The sequence below is a fragment of the Schistocerca piceifrons genome, chromosome 5 (genome assembly GCF_021461385.2).
Source record: "Schistocerca piceifrons isolate TAMUIC-IGC-003096 chromosome 5, iqSchPice1.1, whole genome shotgun sequence".
Classification (NCBI taxonomy): Eukaryota; Metazoa; Arthropoda; class Insecta; order Orthoptera; family Acrididae; genus Schistocerca; species Schistocerca piceifrons.
This window is the reverse complement of record NC_060142.1, coordinates 158,450,123-158,475,669: the sequence shown is the minus strand read 5'-3', so window position 1 is coordinate 158,475,669 and position 25,547 is coordinate 158,450,123. Positions and strand designations below refer to the sequence as shown.

Genomic DNA, 25,547 nt, shown 5'->3' with positions numbered 1-25,547 from the left:
CTTAAAGTAGTAAAGGAGTTTTGCTATTTGGGAGCAAAATAACTGATGGTGGTCGAAGTAGAGAGGATATAAAATGTAGACTGGCAATGGCAAGGAAAGCGTTTCTGAAGAAGAAAAATTTGTTAACATCGAGTATAGATTTAAATGTCAGGAAGTCGTTTCTTAAAGTATTTGTATGGAGTGTAGCCATGTATGGAAGTGAAACATGGACGATAAATAGTTTAGGCAAGATGAGAATAGAAGCTTTCGAAATGTGGTGCAATAGAAGAATGCTGAAGATTAGATGGGTAGATCACATAACTAATGAGGAGGTATTGAATAGAATTGGGGAGAAGAGGAGCTTGTGGCACAGCTTGACTAGAAGAAGGGATCGGTTGGTAGGACATGTTCTGAGGCATCAAGGGATCACCAATTTAATATTGGAGGGCAGCGTGGAGGGTAAAAATCGTACAGGGAGACCAAGAGATGAATACACTAAGCAGATTCAGAAGGATGTAGGCTGCAGTAGGTACTGGGAGATGAAGAAGCTTGCACAGGATAGAGTAGCATGGAGAGCTGCAACAAACCAGTCTCAGGACTGAAGACCACAACAACAACATGATTCTGCACTTGGTGTATATTGTTACATCGTATGTTGCTGCAAACGAAATTTAGTTAAGATGCTGAATTTTTCTTTAGACTTGGGAGGAGGTCTCTGTCTATCTCCAGTCTCAAGAAAAGTGTATATTTCATTTTCTTTCAAACCATTTGAAAAGTTATTCACATCTAGTGAAAAGGGAATTTGTTAGTATGAAAAACATAAATTTTTTCTGCAAGTCATCAGCTTTTTCACCACTTCAGAGTTATGAAAGAGTTTTACTGGGTCAGTTCTAGTCCACACAAAAAACACAGAATTGTTCTATCAGATATAGCAAATTGGACAGATGTCAGCATACCAAACATGGAATGCCTCTAAATTACAAAGGAAAAAACTTTGTGTTTAAAATGATAAATGAAATCATCGTGAAAAGAGAGAGAGTGAACAGCAAAATTCCGTGTCCTGGCATGGGACCAGTCTCTGCAGCAGAAGAAGCAGCATCATCAAAAGCAGCAGAATCATAAGTGGCAGGACCAACAGCTGAAACATCGACACATGCAGCATAAACTGTTGCCCATCCTACAAGCAACAGAAAGCAAATTCAGCATTTTTTATGGTGAATAACACGAGAGAAAAGGATTCCAAATAGTGTGAAACATCTCTCTCATGTGTTCACCTTAAGCAATACCATCAACTAGTGCACTGGAAAAAGCCACTCCTAACAAACATCATGAAAATCCAGGGGTGAGCAAAACTCAAACTTTTTCTTTATTCCACCAAAATATATGTAGTCTCAAGAATAAAATAGACCAGTTACTAATAAATTTAAAAGACGAGTGTGAAAGTGAGCCTGATAAACTGTGTTTCTCAGAACATCATGTTATGAGTGAATCCACATGCTACAAATTGAGAACTTTAGTTTAGCTCACATTACTGTAGATGTATTATGACAAAAGGTGGAGTTGTAATATTTGTAAAGAACATTGTAGTGTATAAATCTCTAGATTTAAGCAAATACTGTGATGAACAGCATTTTGAGGTGTGTGGCATTGAGTTAACAGCAGAGAGTGCAACAGTTATTGTGCTGGCTATTTACAGGGCACCTGTTGGAAATCTGAATGTATTTCTGAGACAAAAAAAAATTACTTCTGTCCCACCTACGCAGGAAAACTAAATCAATCATTATTGTGGGTGACTTCGATGTGGACTTCTTAACAGAAAATAGAAACAAAATGGACTTCGAACACCTGATGTACTGTTACAAATTAGTACCAATGGTGGACACTGCAACTAGAGTAACAGCCAGTTCTAGCACTTTAATAGATAATGTACTTGTATATACGGTTACTTACAATAATTTAACTGTGAAAAATATTATAAATTGCCTCCTGATCATGAAGGCAATTCCTCACTCTAAACCAAATAAATGTACAAAGGAAAGAAAATTTCATTTGGAAAAACTTTTGGATTATAAAAGAACACACCATTGCCGGCTTTAATAAGCAATTACAGCTAGTGGACTGGTCTCCTGTGTATGCTGCAATTGATGTTAACTCAAAATTTAATATACACTCCTGGAAATTGAAATAAGAACACCGTGAATTCATTGTCCCAGGAAGGGGAAACTTTATTGACACATTCCTGGGGTCAGATACATCACATGATCACACTGACAGAACCACGGGCACATAGACACAGGCAACAGAGCATGCACAATGTCGGCACTAGTACAGTGTATATCCACCTTTTGCAGCAATGCAGGCTGCTATTCTCCCATGGAGACGATCGTAGAGATGCTGGATGTAGTCCTGTGGAACGGCTTGCCATGCCATTTCCACCTGGCGCCTCACTTCGACCAGCGTTCGTGCTGGACGTGCAGACCGCGTGAGACGACGCTTCATCCAGTCCCAAACATGCTCAATGGGGGACAGATCCGGAGATCTTGCTGGCCATGGTAGTTGACTTATACCTTCTAGAGCACGTTGGGTGGCACGGGATACATGCGGACGTGCATTGTCCTGTTGGAACAGCAAGTTCCCTTGCCGGTCTAGGAATGGTAGAACGATGGGTTCGATGACGGTTTGGATGTACCGTGCACTATTCAGTGTCCCCTCGACGATTACCAGTGGTGTACGGCCAGTGTAGGATATCGCTCCCCACACCATGATGCCGGGTGTTGGCCCTGTGTGCCTCGGTCGTATGCAGTCCTGATTGTGGCGCTCACCTGCACGGCGCCAAACACGCATACGACCATCATTGGCACCAAGGCAGAAGCGACTCTCATCGCTGAAGACGACACGTCTCCATTCGTCCCTCCATTCACGCCTGTCGCGACACCACTGGAGGCGGGCTGCACGATGTTGGGGCGTGAGCGGAAGACGGCCTAACGGTGTGCGGGACCGTAGCCCAGCTTCATGGAGACGGTTGCGAATGGTCCTCGCCGATACCTCAGGAGCAACAGTGTCCCTAATTTGCTGGGAAGTGGCGGTGCGGTCCCCTATGGCACTGCGTAGGATCCTACGGTCTTGGCGTGCATCCGTGCGTCGCTGCGGTCCGGTCCCAGGTCGACGGGCACGTGCACCTTCCGCCGTCCACTGGCGACAACATCGATGTACTGTGGAGACCTCACGCCCCACGTGTTGAGCAATTCGGCGGTACGTCCACCCGGCCTCCCGCATGCCCACTATACGCCCTCGGTCAAAGTCCGTCAACTGCACATACGGTTCACGTCCACACTGTCGCGGCATGCTACCAGTGTTAAAGACTGCGATGGAGCTCCGTATGCCACGGCAAACTGGCTGACACTGACGGCGACGATGCACAAATGCTGCGCAGCTAGCGCCATTCGACGGCCAACACTGCGGTTCCTGGTGTGTCCGCTGTGCCGTGCGTGTGATCATTGCTTGTACAGCCCTCTCGCAGTGTCCGGAGCAAGTATGGTGGGTCTGACACACCGGTGTCCATGTGTTCTTTTTTCCATTTCCAGGAGTGTATTTATCAATGAAGTTACAAGTATTTTTGAAGAAATCTTTCCAAAAAAGTCTGTGAGAAAACCTGTTAAAATCTGGAAACAAACCTTGGATTACTAAAGGCATCAATATTTATTGTAAAACAAGAAGAGAACTATATGCAGCAGCCAAGAGATTAAATGATCCCAGTAGGAGTATGCACTATAAACTTTACAATAAAGTTCTGAGTAAGACCACACAAGCAGCAAAGAACATGTGCTTGAAGACAGAAATTGATTACTCGAGCAATAAAGTAAAAACTATTTGGAATTTTGTAAAGAAGGAAACAAACGAAAAAATACAAGTTTTAGTGAAAATATCCAAACAAAAAGTGAGGGTCATCTTGTTAGCAATCCAAAAATAGTTGCAGAAACATTAAACAAACATTTTTTAACAGTAACAGAAGAAATAGGTTTACAAGGCTCCATGAACCAACCCACAAATCTTTTGAAGCCAGAGTACCTAGCTCAGTACAACACATGGAGGTAACAACAGTCACTGAAAGAGTCACTGAATCTCTGAAAAGTAAAAACTCTGCTGGGATTGACAGTATTTCTAACAAATTATTAAAATGCTGCTGCAGCCACATAAGTATAGTCCTTTGCCACATTTTTGATGCATTGCTTAAGTAAGGAACAGTTCCTGAAAGGCTTAAGTATGCAGTTGTAAAACCACTGCATAAGAAGGGCATGCAGCTTTACTGTATGACTACATGATGATGGCGTCCTCTTGGGTAAAATATTCCGGAGGTAAAATAGTCCCCCATTCGGATCTCCGGGCGGGGACTACTCAAGAGGATGTCGTTATCAGGAGAAAGAAAACTGGCGTTCTACGGATCGGAGCGTGGAATGTCAGATCCCTTAATCGGGCAGGTAGGTTAGAAAATTTAAAAAGGGAAATGGATAGGTTGAAGTTAGATATAGTGGGAATTAGTGAAGTTCGGTGGCAGGAGGAACAAGACTTCTGGTCAGGTGACTACAGGGTTATAAACACAAAATCAAATAGGGGTAATGCAGGAGTAGGTTTAATAATGAATAGGAAAATAGGAATGCGGGTAAGCTACTACAAACAGCATAGTGAACGCATTATTGTGGCCAAGATAGATACGAAGCCCACGCCTACTACAGTAGTACAAGTTTATATGCCAACTAGCTCTGCAGATGACGAAGAAATTGAAGAAATGTATGATGAAATAAAAGAAATTATTCAGATTGTGAAGGGAGACGAAAATTTAATAGTCATGGGTGACTGGAATTCGAGTGTAGGAAAAGGGAGAGAAGGAAACATAGTAGGTGAATATGGATTGGGGGACAGAAATGAAAGAGGAAGCCGCCTGGTCGAATTTTGCACAGAGCACAACATAATCATAACTAACACTTGGTTTAAGAATCATGAAAGAAGGTTGTATACATGGAAGAACCCTGGAGATACTAAAAGGTATCAGATAGATTATATAATGGTAAGACAGAGATTTAGGAACCAGGTTTTAAATTGTAAGACATTTCCAGGGGCAGATGTGGACTCTGACCACAATCTATTGGTTATGACCTGTAGATTAAAACTGAAGAAACTGCAAAAAGGTGGGAATTTAAGGAGATGGGACCTGGATAAACTAAAAGAACCAGAGGTTGTACAGAGATTCAGGGAGAGCATAAGGGAGCAATTGATAGGAATGGGGGAAATAAATACAGTAGAAGAAGAATGGGTAGCTGTGAGGGATGAAGTAGTGAAGGCAGCAGAGGATCAAGTAGGTAAAAAGACGAGGGCTAATAGAAATCCGTAACTAACAGAAGAAATATTGAATTTAATTGATGAAAGGAGAAAATATAAAAATGCAGTAAGTGAAACAGGCAAAAAGGAATACAAACGTCTCAAAAATGAGATCGACAGGAAGTGCAAAATGGCTAAGCAGGGATGGCTAGAGGACAAATGTAAGGATGTAGAGGCCTATCTCACTAGGGGTAAGATAGATACCGCCTACAGGAAAATTAAAGAGACCTTTGGAGATAAGAGAACGACTTGTATGAATATCAAGAGCTCAGATGGAAACACAGTTCTAAGCAAAGAAGGGAAAGCAGAAAGGTGGAAGGAGTATATAGAGGGTCTATACAAGGGCGATGTACTTGAGGACAATATTATGGAAATGGAAGAGGATGTAGATGAAGATGAAATGGGAGATACGATACTGCGTGAAGAGTTTGACAGAGCACTGAAAGACCTGAGTCGAAACAAGGCCCCCCGAGTAGACAATATTCCATTGGAACTACTGACGGCCGTGGGAGAGCCAGTCCTGACAAAACTCTACCATCTGGTGAGCAAGATGTATGAAACAGGCGAAATACCCTCAGACTTCAAGAAGAATATAATAATTCCAATCCCAAAGAAAGCAGGTGTTGACAGATGTGAAAATTACCGAACTATCAGCTTAATAAGTCACAGCTGCAAAATACTAACACGAATTCTTTACAGACGAATGGAAAAACTAGTAGAAGCCAACCTCGGGGAAGATCAGTTTGGATTCCGTAGAAACACTGGAACACGTGAGGCAATACTGACCTTACGACTTATCTTAGAAGAAAGATTAAGGAAAGGCAAACCTACGTTTCTAGCATTTGTAGACTTAGAGAAAGCTTTTGACAATGTTGACTGGAATACTCTCTTTCAAATTCTAAAGGTGGCAGGGGTAAAATACAGGGAGCGAAAGGCTATTTACAATTTGTACAGAAACCAGATGGCAGTTATAAGAGTCGAGGGACATGAAAGGGAAGCAGTGGTTGGGAAGGGAGTAAGACAGGGTTGTAGCCTCTCCCCGATGTTGTTCAATCTGTATATTGAGCAAGCAGTAAAGGAAACAAAAGAAAAATTCGGAGTAGGTATTAAAATTCATGGAGAAGAAATAAAAACTTTGAGGTTCGCCGATGACATTGTAATTCTGTCAGAGACAGCAAAGGACTTGGAAGAGCAGTTGAATGGAATGGACAGTGTCTTGAAAGGAGGATATAAGATGAACATCAACCAAAGCAAAACAAGGATAATGGAATGTAGTCTAATTAAGTCGGGTGATGCTGAGGGAATTAGATTAGGAAATGAGACACTTAAAGTAGTAAAGGAGTTTTGCTATTTGGGGAGCAAAATAACTGATGATGGTCGAAGTAGAGAGGATATAAAATGTAGGCTGGCAATGGCAAGGAAAGCGTTTCTGAAGAAGAGAAATTTGTTAACATCGAGTATAGATTTAAGTGTCAGGAAGTCATTTCTGAAAGTATTCGTATGGAGTGTAGCCATGTATGGAAGTGAAACATGGACGATAAATAGTTTGGACAAGAAGAGAATAGAAGCTTTTGAAATGTGGTGCTACAGAAGAATGCTGAAGATTAGATGGGTAGATCACATAACTAATGAGGAAGTATTGAATAGGATTGGGGAGAAGAGAAGTTTGTGGCACAACTTGACCAGAAGAAGGGATCGGTTGGTAGGACATGTTCTGAGGCATGAAGGGATCACCAATTTAGTATTGGAGGGCAGCGTGGAGGGTAAAAATCGTAGAGGGAGACCAAGAGATGAATACACTAAGCAGATTCAGAAGGATGTAGGTTGCAGTAGGTACTGGGAGATGAAAAAGCTTGCACAGGATAGAGTAGCATGGAGAGCTGCATCAAACCAGTCTCAGGACTGAAGACCACAACAACAAACAACAAGAAGGGAGATAAGACAGCTGCTAACTATTGGCTAATATCACTACTGACAAGTTTTTCAAAGATTTTAGAGAAAGTAATGCATGCCAGGATAGCTAAGCATCTCAGTGATTAAAATATCCATAGTGAAAGTCAATTTGGATTTCAGAAAGGTTTGTCAACAGAAGATGCAATATTTGCTTTTGCTGGCAAAGTCTTGGAATGTACAACAAAAAACTGAAGGTGGTTGGGACTTTTCGTGATCTAACAAAAATGTTCAACTGTGTCAGTCACCAGATTCTTTTACGAAAAGCTGCACATCTCGGTATAAGTGGTTCATCAGGGAAATGGCTTGACTCGTACCTGTCAAATAGGAAGCAGAAAGTTGTAGTGGATAATCAAAATGGAGTCCCATTATCTTCAAAATGAGATACCATCACATGTGGAGTGCCCCAAGCCTCAGTTCTGGGCCCCCTACTTTTTATTACCTTTATAAGTGATCTGCCTTTCTGTACGGAATAGTGTAGATTCACCACTTTTGCTGATGACACTACAGTACTTATTGATAATTCAGTAAATAAACTTGATGAAACAGCAAATAAGGTTTTAAGTGAAACAGTGAATTGGTTTAACATTAATGGGCTTTCTTTACATTACACTAAAACAAACTACATTCAGTTCCACACAACATTCAAAGATGAAGAAATAGTAGTAAAAATTGGTGAGCAGGTGATAGCCAGTGTGATACCTCAAAATACCTAGGCTTGCATATTGACAGCAAACGGAACTGGTCAAACCACATCCTGGATCTATGCAAAATATTGAGTTCAGCAACTTATGCATTACACATTATTTCTTCTTACAGAAGTATGGAAACCATGAAGTCAGCCTATTATGGTTATTTTCATGCTATTATGGCATATGAAATTATATTTTGGGGTAATCAGTCACTGGCTAAAAAAGTGCTGTGTGCACAAAAAAGAGCCATGAGGATCATGTGTGGAGTCCATCGTAGAGCCACATGCAGGAATCTTTTTAAGAAACTTGGAATCCTTACATCCACTGTGCAATATATATTCTCTTTGATGTGCTTCCTAAGGAAAGAGAAATCCATTTTTAAACTGAATAGTGAGTATCATAGTCACAAGACAAGAAGAAAACATGATATCCACTATGAACAGGCAAATATAAGTATGGTACAGAAAGGAGTCCATTTCACTGGCTATAAGATTTTTAACACCCACCCTTCAAGAATTAAGTGCTCAGTAGAAGATGAGCTCTTGTTTAAACAAACTATAAGGCAGTTCCTATAACAAGGATCATTTTATATGCTAGAAGAGTTCCTGAACTACAGTGTTTAGCATTTCTTGTATTGTTAAGTGCAAATATATGCCCAAATCTACATTTGTAATCCTGACTATTCTTTATTGTGAAGACATATTTTGCAATATTTATTTTCTGTAACAATTATTATTTTGTAATATTTATTTATCTCTCAAAATTGATTTTCTGTAGAAGAACCTAAGCTACTATTTACCGTAACATGAAATCATTTTGTTTTGTTTTTATGTGCTACCACAGATTTCTGACACAATCCATATCCTGTGATACTGTCACAACATGGATCACCAGAACAATAAATAAATAAATAACTTATTCAATGCCTGTTTACCTGAGCTTAATAATGTTAGAAGAACAAGATAGTCATTACTTTATGAAATGCTTGAGACAATTCATTAAAGTTAAAACATGTTATAAATATATACAATTTATCTCTAACACATCACAAAATAATTAAGGTAAAGACATCCACCACTGCACTTTGAAGGGTACAGGAACAAAAAGATGAAGAACAGTAAGAAATCCTTTGGTAAGTTTCAGTTGCAGCTGTTTACTATTAAAAATTTGATAGGTTACATGATTCTACCAAAACTGCAACAGAACAAGCATTTTATTTTTGTGTGAGATGTTACCAATTTCTTATTTCAAAAAGCATCAATTAATGACTGATTTCTTTTCACAACGGGTTTAATTTTGCTTCTTTTGCCAAAACACAGAATAATTTGTGCAAAATCACGCTCAGTAGCTGCTGTGACAAAATCCTGAAACAGGAACTGGTGACAAGGGAGGTCAATAGCTTATGGAAAATCTCATTGTATCAGTTTACAGTAATAACAGAAAAAATTTAATGTTTTTCATACTAGCAAATTCTCTTTTCACTAGCTGTACCTGACTCAAAATTACAGTACTGGCTGGAAAAAATAAAATAAAAACTGCACCTTCTGCTACACTGCTGTAAATAAATTTCTGTTTGTTAACCACATGGCAAAACACACTGTCCTTTGCATGCTATCATTGGCCAAAATCACGTTTCAATATCTCAAACGGTTTATGAGATATAAGGGATGTTACGAATATTTCATTCCCACACTCATGTGATCAGAAGTGAACATGCTACTTGAAATACATTATCTCAAGATTGCAGACCGATAGAGACCTCCTCCAAAGTCTAAAGAAAAATTAAATATCTTAGCTAAGTTTCATTCACAGCAAACTATACTGTAATACACACCAAACACACAATCACAGTGATCCCTATTTCTCAATGCAACATTTTCGAATTTGTTATTTATGTAGGAAGTATTACAATAACTACAACCATTAACAAAACAATGGACATTTCAAAGTGAAGCATTTTTTTTCTTTTTTACCATATAGATTCTGCAAATCTGCTTGAGAAAGAGTGCAGAGTATGTGCCTCAATTCTGTCAGGGCAGTGCCTTGTCTAGCCTGGCCCACTCTGGGTGATGACACACTGAGTGCGTTGTGGTCTTTTCTTTAGGTGGTGTGACAGAATAGGAATACGACACAGGTGAGCTCACTCTGCTGCATGCGGTGGGGGGAGGGGGGATGTAACATGTGGCGCACAATGACACAGAAGGAGACTGCTCTGGGATGTAGAAACTAAGAAAGAGTGAGACAAGGAGAGGAGGTTGTGATTGTAGAATGAAAGTAGGGGACATGGGGATGGGGGACGGAGGTAGATGCAGGACAGGAGCTAGTGGAGATTGTGGGCAGGAGGACTGCATGGTCAAAGAAATTGTTGTAAGGACAAATTCCATCTATGTAGATCAGAGAAGCTGGTCCTGATATAGAGGATGGCACAGGCTGTGAAGCAGAAACTGAAGTCAAGCATGATGTGCTTAGGAGCATGTTCCACTAACTGGTGCTCTTGACCACAGTTTGGAGGTGATCATTAATTCTGGTGGACAGTTGGTTGGTGGTCATGCCCACATGAAAGGCTGTGGAAAAGTTGCAGCTGAGGTAGTATATCAAATGATTGCTTTCATTGGTGGTCCTGCCTCTGACACGGTAGGGTATGCCTGTGATGGGATTGGAATAGGATGCGCTGGGTGGCTCCCCAGCACAGGTCTGGCATCTGTACCCTCCACGACGGTACAACCCATGTGTCTGGACAGGAAAATTTCATTTAAATGATAACGTGGCAAACAATATGAAATTGGTGGTTTTTTATGAGATAATGGAAAATCTGTGAGGTACCGGAAAACAGAATTTTTCCCTTTTCCCAGTTAATAACGCCATAAATATGATGACATCAATGACAACTGACAGCTATTTGATGCTGAAATTAGATATTGATTTTTTCATCAGGGCTGATTGTGGCATTATAACCTAGTTTAAAGAAACAGTTCAGTTCCCATGTCAAAAAATAGGAATGGCCTAAACTGTGACTTTTCAATATCAGTGATTTCTGTGAATGCTGCTTTTTGGTAACTGTGATTTTATTTGCGATTTATCACAATTCACAGTTAATCAATTCACAACTTGTACCCCTCCACACTCCACAAATGCTATTTCTGCAGCTTATCACTGTATAATATCAATATAATGGAAGGAAACATTCCACGTGGGAAAAATTATATATAAATACAAAGATGAGGTGACTTACCGAACAAAAACGCTGGCAGGTCGATAGACACACAAACAAACACAAACATACACACAAAATTCAAGCTTTCGCAACAAATTGTTGCCTCATCAGGAAAGAGGGAAGGAGAGGGGAAGACGAAAACCCACTTCCTTTCGTCTTCCCCTCTCCTTCCCTCTTTCCTGATGAGGCAACAATTTGTTGCGAAAGCTTGAATTTTGTGTGTATGTTTGTGTTTGTTTGTGTGTCTATCGACCTGCCAGCGTTTTTGTTCGGTAAGTCACCTCATCTTTGTATTTATATATAATTTATCACTGTATAAGTTATACTGTGATTATAATAGAGGGAAACATTCCACATGGGAAAAATATATCTAAAAACAAAGATGCTGTAACTTACCAAACAAAAACGTTGGTATGTTGATAGAGACAAAAAACGCACAAACACACACACAAATTACAAGCTTTCGCAACCCATGGTTGCTTCATCAGGAAAGAGGGAAGGAGAGGTAAAGACGAAAGGATGTGGGTTTTAAGGGAGAGGGTAAGGAGTCATACAAATTAATGATATGAATATAATAGAGGGAAACATTCCACATGGAAAAAATATATCTAAAAACAAAGATGCTGTAACTTACCAAACGAAAGCGTTGGTATGTTGATAGAGACAAAAAACACACTAACACACACACAAATTACAAGCATTTGCAACCCACGGTTGCTTCATCAGGAAAGAGGGAAGGAGAGCGGAATGCTGCAGAAACTTGTGTCATAAAGGAAAGGTGAAAAAGTCAAGTGAGAGCAGTGAAATAAAGTTACAGGAGTAACAAAAATGGAAAAGACAAAACTTGAAAACATTAGCAGCATGACACATGAAGACCCCTGAAAGACAAGACTAAGGAAAAGAGATTAAAACGGTACAGGCATGTGAACAGAATGGATGAGATGAAGATGGCTACGAAGATGGATAGGTTGAAGATGGAAAGGGGGGGGGGGGGGGGGAGAATGAAGGGGAAGGCCAAGGGACACACGATTAAAAGGAGTGAAAGAAAGCATTTGGTAAAAAGGAGAAAATTGGGCTTGAGTAGAGGAAGAGAGGTGGTGGAGTGAGGAAGATTGAGAAACTTGTGTTCCAATCTAGCCTTGCAGAAATGCATACTGGAAATTAGTGTGATAAGAGAACAGAGAAAAGAATCAAGGAACAGATTAGGGCAGGAAAATGCTGTATAATTACAACCGAAATGAAAAGGAAATAAGGTGCACATGACATGTAATCAGGTGAATAGATGGAAGATCAAACAAAGAATCTTTCTGCTGGATTCCAAGAGATAAGAAAAGACAATGGACAACCTGATGGACAAAATTTGTAAGTCAGCTGATGATTTCTTGGTAGAAAGGACACAGCATGTTATTATGTTATTTAGGATGGTGAGTCATCAACATAAGTAGAAGTAACTTCAGGCATGCTCCAGAATGTGCTGCTCACATTGTACATTGGACTGGGCAGATTTTATTAATAATAACCGCACATGTTTTGCAATGATTCAGTTACTATCATGAAGTACGAGTTGAAAAAAAGCTGCACGAATATCCAGTCAGAACATGATAAAATTTAAATGTGGTGCAAAGACTGGTAACTTGCTTTAAATATATAGAAAAGTAAAATTTTTCACTTCCCCGAGTGAAGAAGAATGGTATCGTATCAGCAAGTCAAAACTGGAAACAGTCATCTCATACAAATGGCTTGCTGTGACAATTTGTATGAATATCAAATGGAGCAATCAAACAGTCCTAGTCACAGGTAATGCAGGCTCAGACTTCGATTCACTGCCAGAATACTGGCTAAATGCAGTCAGTCTACAAGGAACAATGTTTATTAAATACCTGAGTGACACATCTTAGAATATTGTTAGGTGTTTGGGAATACCAAATAGAACTCACATGGACTGTTGTACATATTCAAAGAAGGGCTACGAGAACAACCACAGTTCTGTCTGAGACATATCTGAATTGGAGGATGTCAATTAGCTTGTAAATACCTATTAACTAAGTTATATATGAGGGACATTCAATAAGTAATGCAACACTTTTTTTTCTCAGCCACTTTTGGTTGAAAAATGCAGAATTTATTGTGGGACATTGTTGAATATTCCCGCTGCAGCCCCTGTAGTTTCCTGAAGTTCTGATAGGTGGTGGAGCTGCACATAGCATTCAAAATGACATCTGTAACGGAGGTCCATTCCAAACAGACAGCTGCCATTAAGTTGTGTGGTTTTTTTTTTTTTTTTTTTTTTTTTTTTGCAAAAAGCCAGAATGTCTACAGAGAGATGGCAGTGGACAAAAACACAGTGAGTCATCATCGCAACAAGATTGTGCAAACCTGTCCGATCTCCCATGAGCCAGCCAACTGCACACAACTGTCACTACTGCAATGTTGGAATGTATGAACACTCTCATTTGATGTTAGTGATGAATCACAATCAAACACCTTGCTGCCCAACTGGATGTTTCTGTTGACACAGTCATCCACCAGATGGGGTACTCAAACATGTGAGTGCCTTCTGGGTTCCTCACTGCCTTACAAAAGACTATAAAGAGTAATGAAGGATCATCTGTGCTGAATTGCATGTGCATTATGAGGCTGATTGTGATAACTCTTTGTTGAACATTATCAACAGTGATGAAATGTAGGTTCATCACTTCAAACAAGAAATACAACAATGGCAATCCACGGTGTGGTGTCACATCACCTTTACTCGTGGGGGAGGGGCGGTGGGGGAGGTTCAAAGCCGCACCCTCAACCGACAAAGCCATGGCAACAGTCTTCTGAACTCTGAAGGCGTTATTCTGTTGGATGTCCTCCTCCATGCTCCAAGGATCAAATCAGAAATGTGTTATGCTACCCTCAGGAAATTGAAGAAACAACTTTGGTGTGTTCGTCACCACAAAAATAGAAATGAAATTCTTCTTCTCCATCACAATGACAGGCCTTACACAAGACTGCACACTAAAGAGGAGTTCAGATAGCTTCACTGCACAATTCTTCCTCATCCAGCCAACAGCCTGGATATTGCACCATTTGACTTCCATATGTTCAGCCCAAAGAAGGACGCACTCCATGAGCAAGCAGCATTTGGATGACGGAGAGGTTAGTGATGCAGCATGACGTTGGCTCTGACGTCAAGCAGCAGAGTGGTATGATGCACACATATAGGCCCTTCCAGTATGGTTGTGTAAGGCAACTGCATTGAATAGGAATTATGTTGAAAAATAGGGTTTTGTAGCCAAAAGGGTGGGGAATAATGTGGTGTATAGCAATCCTGAATAAAACCAAACTGCTTTCAGAAAATAATGTGTTGCATTACTTATTGAACGTCCCTTGTAATGTTAAGTGAAATATAAAGAAATATACTTCAGATTCCTATGTATTGACCCTGCACAGACTGTGAACACAAAATCAGACTAATTAAAGCATACACAAAGGTATTTCAGCATTCTTCCTGAACTACACATGCAATCGGAACGTGAAGAAATCCTAATGTGGTACGCTGCTTTGTTCCCTCTGTGATACATTTCGAAGTGGTTTCCACAGATCAATACTGATTTAAAACTTTTCTGATCATAAAAGCCTGTATGTACATATCATAGATATAATATCAAAACTCAAATGGTGTGTGCAGAGATTTTTTGGTTGCTAAATATGAAATGTAAAAAGTAATAAGAAGGTACCTGAAATACTCTTCAACAAGTTTGCTCAAAGAATCTGTATTCCTTGTAGTCATACATGGATTCCCAGGATCTGGATGAAGAATCTTTTGAATTGGTGGAAGTATTGGTTCTGGCAGTTGTTGCAAGAAAAACACCACCATCAGTGTAGCTGCATAGCTCGAGAACCTATAACAGAAATAAACTTGAAAAGACACAAAGATATGTTTGGAGCAACACAAGATTAATATCAAGAACGAGATTTTCACTCTGCAGCGGTCTGTGCACTGATATGAAATTTCCTGGCAGATTTAAACTATGAGCCGGACAGAGACGCAAACTCGAGAGCCTCGTCTTCCGCAGACAAGTGCTCAACGATGCAGCTACCCAAGCATGGCTCACAACCCATCCTCACAGCTTTACCTGCACCAGTACCTAATCCACTACCTCCCAAACTTCACAGATGTTCTCCTGTGAAACTTGCAAGACTAGCCCTCCTGGAACAAAGGATACTGCAGAAACATGGCTTACCCACAGCCTAGGGGATGTTTCTTGAATGACATTTTTATCCTACAGCAGCATATGCACTGATTTGGAGCTTTGTTGCAGCCTAAAACTGTGAGCCAGACTGAGGCTTGAACTCGGGGACCTCTGCCTTTCATGGGCAAGGGCTCATCTGACAGAGCAACTGAAGCATGACTGATGACCCATCCACACAGCTTTACTTCCACCAATACCTCATCTCCTACCTTAAAAACTTCACAGCAGCACTTGCTCGTGAAAGGCAAAGGTCTTGAGTTCAAGTCTCGGTCTAGCACACAGTTTCACTCTGCAAGGAAGCGTCATATCAGTGTACACTTTGCTGCAGAGTGAAAATCTCCTTCTGGAAACAGCTCCCAGGCTATGGCAAAACCATATCCCCACAATTTTCTTCCTTTCAGGACTGCTAGTTTGGCAAGTTTCACAGGAAAGGTTCTGTGAAGTCTGGAGGGTAGGAGATGAGGTACTGGTGCAAGTAAAGCTGTGAGGATGGAATGTGTAAACACCTGCCCACAAAAGGCAAATGTCCTGACTTCAAGCCTCGGTCAGGCACACAGTATTAATCCACTAGCAAATTTCAAGATCAATATCATTTAGAAGCAGAAATACCACTTGGACAGTCACAGTCATCATCATCATCATCATTGTCATCAACAACAACAACATCACCACCATCATTAGCATCACTGCCACCATTATCATAATCAGAACTGCCTGAAACTTTATAGAATTGATATAAAACTCTTCTCAACAGGTGAGGCATTTGGAAGTCTTCTGGGGCGATTCTAACATGTAATTCTGAATTACACCCTTATTCATATGTATCGAATGTATATAAGCAGAGCACTTCCTTTCTTCCAATCAAAAAGCAATGAAGATTCTAATTCCCTTCGTAGGAATACATTTATATAGAGATATCATCATCCCTAGGAGGGACTAGATTCAACTCAGTAACATCTCTGTGCTTTCCTGCAGTTTCAATCAGTAGGGTGGCTCTACTGTGCTTCATCTGTGTAACTAATACCTGTCAAATATCATAAAATATTTCAAATTACGAAAAATTGGAGCAACAAAAATTGATTTACTTCTGTTCTGACTGTGAAACAGCATGGACATTAAATCAAACAATACATGCACAGTGCAGAAATCACATCATTGCTGTACTCAAACTGCATCGTTGTCATGACCACCACCACCACCACCACCACCACCACCCTTCCAAGTATTAGGGCTATAATCCATTATGGTCTCATCGAGAACTTCTCCTGCCATTTTTGTATTGGTTAACCTAGTATCTTACATTTTTGGGCTGGTAGTGTAGCATGGATAATGGGACCCCCTTTGAGCTCATTCACAGTAAACATTTTCTCTTGTTGTTTTGGTAGTTCTGAATATAATATGCAGTGGGTTCTATTTTAAGTTGCTTCAACACATCTCCATTCTGTTTGTGATCACATTTGGTTTTAAAAAGCTGCTTGTCTCAAAAATTTCATTTCACAGGGTGTTAAGTCTTTTTCCATCTTTTTGCCTTCATTGCCTAGACTTCACTGCCATAACACAACATAGATTTTGCTATGATCTTATAGAGGTATATTCTGATGTGGTTCAGGAACAGGGAATGTTTCATTACACTACTAGTAATGCTAATTGTTTTTGCATGTCTTGTGGTTTTTTCAGCTAGGTATGTTTTTTTTTAACAAAGGATAGTTTATTGTTTTTGCATGTCTTGCGGTTTTTTTCAGCTAAGTCTGTTTCTTATACAAAGGATAGTTAATAGCCTAAATATTTGAAAGTGTTCACTCTTTCTAGAATTTTATTTTCAAACAGATCTTACTTTTTACTGGGTATCTCCCACAAAAAGTCATAGTTTTTGTTTTTCCAATGTTGATGTCCATGCTGTATTTCTTAGACACAATTTATAAATTGTATGTCATCCTCTGAAGATGCTACAAGAGTTAAATCACCTGAAAAAAGTAAAGCATCTTGGTTTGTGGTTCTGTTGACCTGAATGAAGCTGCATGCATTTGTCTCTACTCTTGGGTGATTTTATTCATAAAAATAATAAACCAGAGTGGTGAGAGGCCGCATCCCTGTTGTACTCCTGCACATATTCTGCCACAAACTGATTTGTTCTCTTTATTGACAGATTAAATTTGTTCCATAAATTTTGTACATATTATTAATAAGTTGCTGGGGAATGTGATCAACTTTCAGAATCTGTAATAATTTGTTTCTTTTGACTTTATCAAAAGCTTTTTTGGAGCTAATGAAGGCAATATGTTTTTCTAGACTGAATTTTCCTTGTTTTTCTATTAGCAATTTCATTGAAAAACATCCATCTTACATATCGAAAGACATTTTGCTCGCTACCCATGACGTGTTGATAGTATCTGCACAACTTGTTTTTGATGACGCTGGCAAAAATTTTATGTGCCAATTTCGAAAAGCTTATTCCCTGCTATTTATCATAATTTTTTAGGTCTGCTTTTTTGACGATAGGAACATTAATTGATTTAGTTCGGCTCTCAGGTACATCATCTCCTGACCAGATCATATTTATTAGGTTTAGGAATCTGTCTATAAACGACTTGCTTGAATATTTCAACAGTTCTAGACTGAACCTTCTGCTAGGGCTTTATCATTATTTTTGTAATACTTCTTTAAGTTCACAGTTAGAGATGGTTTCTCTGAGAAGTCCTCTGGAAGCTGGATTGTAAGGGACTCTAATATTTGTTAGCATAGATTCTGAAAGTACTTCAACCACTTAAGTAAAGGGATGGGATTCACTTCCACATTTTCTTTCATCTCACTGTTTAATTTTTTAATAATTTTGACCATCTGTGGATGGGGTCTGTAAATTTCTCTTTTAGTGATTGAGAGTCTCTTTACATTCAGATTCTGAGTAGGAAGAACTGATCATCTTGGTTAGTTATGTAACTGTTGTGGCTGTTTTTATTCAAACACACATTACATTATTAGCCGAATTTTTTGGAGTATTTTCAACTGTCACAGATTTCTGAAGAACAATTATCATCTAGTCACAGAGAAGAAAAGATTAAGGGATGTACATTGATTCTGAGAGGTGGTTTGGGATTATGAGACAAGATTACCCACTCTGGCTATTATAAAATTCAAACATAGGAAATGAGCGAAGAACGAACATTTTGAGTATCACAGCATATGTCGTTAAACTCTATATTGGTAAACAAATGCATTAGTTTCATAAAGCTGGAATACTGTTGCTCAATAAGATATATGTTTTAACATTATTTCACTATGGTACATAATTGTGTTACATCTTTTTAACTTCACTCTTAATATAATTTCTATGACACAGTTTTTGCTTGTAGCTTCAGTCACAAAACTTTACTATAATTATTATTAAAAAGCAAACCTAAAATAACAAATTTAAAGATATAATTCTTAATTAATATCTCTGAAAACAAATTCATGATGTGTGGCTCTGAAAAAAACATAATGAGTGAACAGGACATGAACTAGTCGGTTATGTTACAACAGTTTTCTTGAATTTACGTTGTTTGATAGCACGACCTCTTTTTAATATGATATTTTATGAAACGAGTTTCAGTCTTAGATGCAGAATATGATCCAGATGAGCACAGAATCATATATTTCTGATGGCAATCAGTGTCATATAAATCTATATTTACTGAAATAGACCTCTACAGCCTTTCTATTAACATTATTCTCGTGAACAGAATGATGCTCTTAGTCACATCAATGTATCATAAAAATTATTGTTTTTCACTGGTGACCATATGCAGATGCTGAGGTTAATCTTAGCATATGCAGATGCTGAGGTTAATCTTAGCTATGATGACGTGTCAATATCTACTTTGCTGTACCATCATCAGAATTGTATAGCTAAGGCTTTCGACTGCAAGTCCTTACATTGTTTGCTTATTAGGCATCAAGGGATTGTGCCACACATTTATTTACCGAGAGCTCTATTACGTTTTATTTTCCAAAATTGTAGGTATGAAGTTGGTGGCCTTGAATTGTCTGACTGTTTGGTTACTGCAGAGATGTGTACGTATGCTGTAACAGATACATTTGTGAAATACAGTATGATATAGTGTAAGAAATACATTTGTAGACAGTTCTGGAAGGTAGCACTTGTCTTGAAGGTTTTAGAAAGGTCTTCAGCACAGTGGGAGAAGAACTGCTCATTCCTGCAGATTGCCATCCACATGTAGTTAGAAATGGGAGAAGCTTTTCGGTGTGGAAGAGATGGGGCCTATCAAATGTGGGAACTATTCCTCCAACCCATATTTTGCCCCTGCTGATTTCCATGGCCACCATACTCATTAACTCCTATCTTACATCCACCCTCATCCCTGATTATGTTCATTGTGCGATATCACTCTGGCAGGGTTTACAGATGGAAGAGTCAGATAATTGGCAGAAGCCATCAACCATGGGCACTCGCATTACACCCTCCTATGCCAACCTGTTTGTGGACCACCTAGAGGAGACCTTTCTAGCCTCCCAAAATGCCAAACCCTTAGTCTGGTTCAGGTTCACTGATGCTATCTTCATGATCTGACACCCTATCTCATTTCTTCACAGCCACGCATTCTCTCTCATCTGCTTCACCTGGTCCTCCTTAACCCAGCATGCCACCTTCCTGGACATTGACCTCCTCCTCTCTGAAGGCTCCATCCACACCTCTGTTCACATTAAACCCAACAACTACTAACATTTGCTGCATTTCGACAGCAGTTATCCCTTACACACCAAAACATCCCTCCCGTACAGCCTGGTTATCTAGAGTTGGTGTATCTGCAGTGACAGAACTCCCTTGCCAAGTATGCTGTGGGCCTCACCAAGGCCTTCACAGAGAGGCACTATGCCTCAGACCTAACCTGTAAACAGAACTCCTGTGTCATTTCCCCACACACCCTCAATCCTACAACTACCCCCAAGAACCAGCCACAAAGGAGTGCCCCCTCTGGCACCCTACACCACCCCAGACTGGAACAACTGAACCAAATTCTTTGTTAGGGCTTTGATTACCTATCATCATACCCTGAAATGTGGCTCATCCTATTCAAAATCCTTCACCTCTCCAAAACACTGTTCTGTCGCCCACCCTACCTATACAAAGTCCTAGTCCTCTCCTATGCCACCCCCAATACCAACCCCTTGCCACACAGATAATATCCCTAAGGAAGACCCATGTGCAAGAACTACCCAATACACTCACCCAGCACTTGCTATTCCAGTCCTGTCACAGCCTCGTTCTACCCCATCAAAGGCTGGGACACTGTGAAAGCAGCCACATCTTACACCAGCTCTGCTGGAACCATTGTAAAGGCTTTTATATTGGTGTGATTACCAACCAGCTGGTGGCAGGATGAGCGGCCACTGCCAAACTGTGGCCACGAGCAAAGCAGAGCACACTGTGGCACAACATGCAGCTGAACATAAAATGCTTTATTTCAATGGCTGCTTCACTATTTCAATGGCTGCTTCGCTACACAAGCCATCCTGATCCTCCCCTACAACACAAGCTTTTCTGAACTGCACAGGTGAGAGTTATCCTAACACATTCTCCTCTTCTGAAAGTATCCCAGCCTCAACTTACAGTAAAATATTGTGCCCACACCCTCCGCCCAACAGTTTCCACCTTCTCTGTGTCGTATCACCTCCTCCCTATTCTCGTCACCCACTATTTATGTGCCACCCTCTGCCAATGCACCAGCCCATCTTCCCTCTTTCCCATTCCCCTCCTTTTTCACTCCCCATTCGCCCCCTCCCCCCTCTACCACCCTTTTGCACAGCCTCCCGATGCTGCACCTGTTGGCAGTCCAGTCCTTGCACGTTCCATCAGAAAATGTTCTTCTCCCCCCACTGGTATAATGCTATCCCATAACCTTCCCCGCCCTCTCCAGATTATCGCTTCTGTTCTACATGACAGAATTGTGAAAGTTTGCTGCACCTGTTGGCAGTCCAGTCCTTGCACGTTCCATCAGAAAATGTTCTTCTCCCCCCACTGGTATAATGCTATCCTATAACCTTCCCCGCCCTCTCCAGATTATAGCTTCTGTTCTACATGACAGAATTGTGAAAGTTTGCAAAAAAAAAAAAAAAAAAAAAAAAAAAAAAAAAAAAAAAAAAAAAAAAAAAAAAAAAAAACTATGCTTTGTTTCATCACATCAATGCAGGATCTAACTTTGTTAAATAAAGAATAGCAAAAATTATTATTTTGTAGATCAAATGCCAACTGATACCACCTGAAAATAAGAGTTAAAACTGCAGATTGCATCTTATAAAGCTAACATTTATTTGAGGCTTATTATGGATGTCAATTAATTTTTTCCACATTCTAATTGAGGCTATAATGAACTGGATGTTTATGACATATGCTGTATCTTTCCTTCCACTAATTAAAGAATGCTGCTGCATACATAAAAAAAAAAAATCTGACAATTTGCATCACTTCTCACAGTATATAGCAGAAACAGTATGTCTGAGCTGCACAAGCACAGAAGAAAGTGCGATCGACTACCATGGACTTGCTCCTCAAACAATCCATTGTCTATTTATACTAACTTTGTAAGCAGCGGAAAACACACACATTGGGCAAGCTTTTGGAGCTACTGGCTCCTTATTCAGGCAGAATACTTGAAGCAGAAGGAAGAACGGCGAAGGAAAAGGACTGGAGAGGTCTAGGAAAAGGAGTAGATTTTGGGAAGGTCACCCAGAACAGCAGGTCAGGGGAGACTTATTGGACAGGATGAGAAGAAAAGACTGATTGTTGCGGACTGCATCGAACAAGATTTGAAAACCTGGGAGCTTAAACTTGCAAGACAGGGTAATATGCAAAACAGAGATTACTGCTTAAACATCGTGCATGAGTTAATAAGGATGAAAAACTAAGTGCATTGTATGTAACAGAGGTGGGAGGGGGGTGGTGAAAAATAGATGAGTAACACAGTGAAAGATGTAGAAAACAAAAACAGAGTGAAGAAAGGAGTAACTACTTTGAAGAAATGCTGAGACAGAAGAAATTACCGTTTATTACGGCCAGGTGGGTGGCAAGAACCAAGGACATGTTGTAGCACTAGTTCCCACCAACAGAGTTCAGAGAAACTGATGTATGGGGGAAGAATCCAGATGGTGCCTGTGGTGAAACAGAAACCGAGATCACGACTCTCATGTTGTTGAGGATGCTCTGTAACAGGATACGGTGTGTTGCCATCATACACGCTGTGCCTATGCCCATTCAACCTCATTGATAATGTGTTGGTAGCCACATTCCGATGTAAAAGGCTGAACACTGTTTACATCCCATTCAACCTGATTGATAATGTGTTGGTAGTCATGCCAATGTAAAAGGCCGAACACTGTTTACGTAACAGCTGGTATATGACATAAGTTGTTTACAGGTAGCTCTCACTTTGATAGTATATGTTTTGCCAGTTACAGTGATGGTATAGATGGTGACAGGAGGGTGCATGGGGCAAGTCTCGCAGTGGGGACAGTCACAGGGGTAGGAGACATAGAGTAGGGAGATGGGTGTCAAAGGAGTACGGGGTATGACAAGGATATTGCGGAGATTGAGAGGGCAACTGAAACCTAATCGAGGAGTGGTGGTCAAAATATCAGACAAAATGGATCTCACTGCAGGGCATTATTTTTGAAAGTCATGGTCTTGTCGAAGCAGCTGATTAATACACTCCAGTCCAGGATAATACTGAGTATCAGTGGTGTGCTCCAAAGTTGTTTGTTGGAGGGATCAGCAGTATCAGGAGTGGAAGTGATGGCTTGGGAAATCTGCTTTTGATCTAGGCTGGTGGGGTAATTACAACCAGTGAAGGCTGAGGTGAGGATGGCGGTGTATTGCTGTAAAGAGTCTGCATCCGAACAAATATGTATGCCCGAATGCCAAGGCTGTAAGGGATGAAACGTTTGACATGGAAATGATGGCATCTGTCAAAATGTAAGTACTGCTATTTGTTAGTAGTTTTAATATGGGCAGAAACGTGTAGCTGGCCTTTGGTGAGGATGAGATCAACATCAATGAAAGTGGCACGGGATTCAGAATAGGACTATGTGAAATTTAACTCAGAGAAAGTATTCAGAGATCCCAGGAATTTTAACAGGTCTGCTTCACCATGAGTCCATTTGGTAAAGATGTCATCAATGTATCTAAACCACACCAAGGCAGAAGACTTATGGACCCCAGGAAAGCCTCCTCTAAATGACCCATGAAAAGGTTGGAATAGGAAAGAGTCATCCTGGTTCTCATTGCTGTACCCCTGATCTGTTTGTATGTCCGCCCCTCAAAGGTGAAGTAGTTGCTGGTAAGTACAAAGTTGATTAAGGTGAGTAGGAAGGATGTCGTAGGTTTGGAATCAGGTGAGCGCTGACCGAGGACATGCTCAGCAGCAGACTGACCATGTACGTGGGGGATGTTGGTATCGAGGGAGGTGCCATCAATGGTGACAAGCAGTGTGTGAAATGGGAGTGGGATGGGCACAAATTTCAGATGAATGGTCGATATCTTCGATATAGGAGGGAAGTCTTCGTACTACGAGTTGCAAGTGCTGATCAACTAAGGCAGATATGTTCAATGGGTGCTTTGAAGCCAGCAACTATAGGACGGCCAAGATGATTGGGTTTGTGGATAAAAAGAAGAAGGCAAAAAGTGGGGTTGCATAGTTTGGATGGTGTGAAAAGTTCTATTGACTGAGGTGTTAGTCCGTGTGAGGTACTTGATGTTTTGAGGAGAATCTGCAGGTCAATTTGAGTCAAGGAGATGAAATCTTGAAGGCAGATGCAGTATGTAGAGGTGTCAGATAGCTGGCGCAGACCTTCTCTAACATGCTCCTTTCGGGCAAGTAGCACAGTGGTCGATCCTCTGTCTGTTAGGAGGATAATGATGGAGTCATCAGCTTTTAGGGAACGTAGCACCTGAAGTTCTGCAGAAGACAGATAAGGATTATGTTGTGAAGCCACGCTGGACATGAGGAATTCCTGGAAGGCTTGTAAGGGATGATTCTGAGGTAGTGGTGGTGGATCAGGTTGGTATCATGGTCAGAACTGTTTACATTTTCTCCTGTGAATTTTTCTCTGTTTTCTGATTTTTTCCTTCCTTTTCTTCAATTTCCTCTCTTTCATCCACCCTCTGCCTTTTTTTTTTTTTTTTTTTTTTTTTGCCACTCTCACAATTTCTAATACTCCAAACTGTCCTCTCTTGCCATGATGATTCGCATCTCATCTTACATCTGTTCTTTTCGAAAACATGCTTTTGCACTATCAAAACTAAGGTCCCACATTCTGTTTCTTGAAAATTGTTTGTCCCTTGGAGTTGCTCCAAAAAGCCTAACATTAAGAGTTCGTGTTTCTGGATGTAATCCTACTATACTTTCACAGTTTCAAATACAGCAATCTCTTGCTCTTACCCAGTTAACCTGTAGCCGATATGCCCCCATCAGCCAATTTTCACTCCACCAAACTTCTCTCCTAAAAAATCCTGCAATTATCTGCTCCTGATGATCCCTTGGATGGAATGGTCCATCAAGCCAAATTCAAACTGCAACAATATGCCAGACTGCACCTCAGAACGCTATCCCACCTTCTCCTAAACCATATGAATAGCGTTGTTTCCTTTCCTGTCCTCTGCAGCTCCCTAAACAGTCACTCTGTCAACCACCACTCGTCTTCTCAACTGAGCTTGGGCAACCTCCTTAACATCCCACAGCCTTCACCATAGTCTCTCAGACTAAGAATAACCCATAATCACAAGAACCAGTCACAATAGTACAGTGTCCTTAACCTCTCATCTAAGGAACTCTCCCCTCTTGAATTATCTGTATTACCTAAGTACTCACTTTCAGCCCTAAACCTGCATTTGATCATGCTGCTTTGGTGAAGAACGTACTTTCCTTCACATATAATGTCAACTGGAAAGACTACTTTGAAACCCAATCCCAAAACCTTTCTAACAGCAAACCTCATATTGAACCCTGTCTTGAACAGTTCAGACAACAATCTCAACTTGATCCACCACCACTACCTCAGATTCATCCCTTAAAAGCCTTCCAAGAATTCCTCAAATCCAGCATT

General features: G+C 40.4%; 1 protein-coding gene across 4 annotated transcripts in view; it reads right to left on the bottom strand.

Moving 5' to 3' along the window:
• LOC124797977 (speckle targeted PIP5K1A-regulated poly(A) polymerase-like) overlaps positions 1-25,547 on the bottom strand; it is a 254,563-nt gene that overhangs the window by 85,527 nt on the left and 143,489 nt on the right. For all 4 annotated transcript variants that reach the window (XM_047261151.1, XM_047261150.1, XM_047261152.1 and 1 more), the window contains one exon: positions 14,937-15,101. In XM_047261151.1, the coding sequence (XP_047117107.1) occupies positions 14,937-15,101 (165 nt within the window). The remainder of the gene's footprint in view (positions 1-14,936; positions 15,102-25,547) is intronic.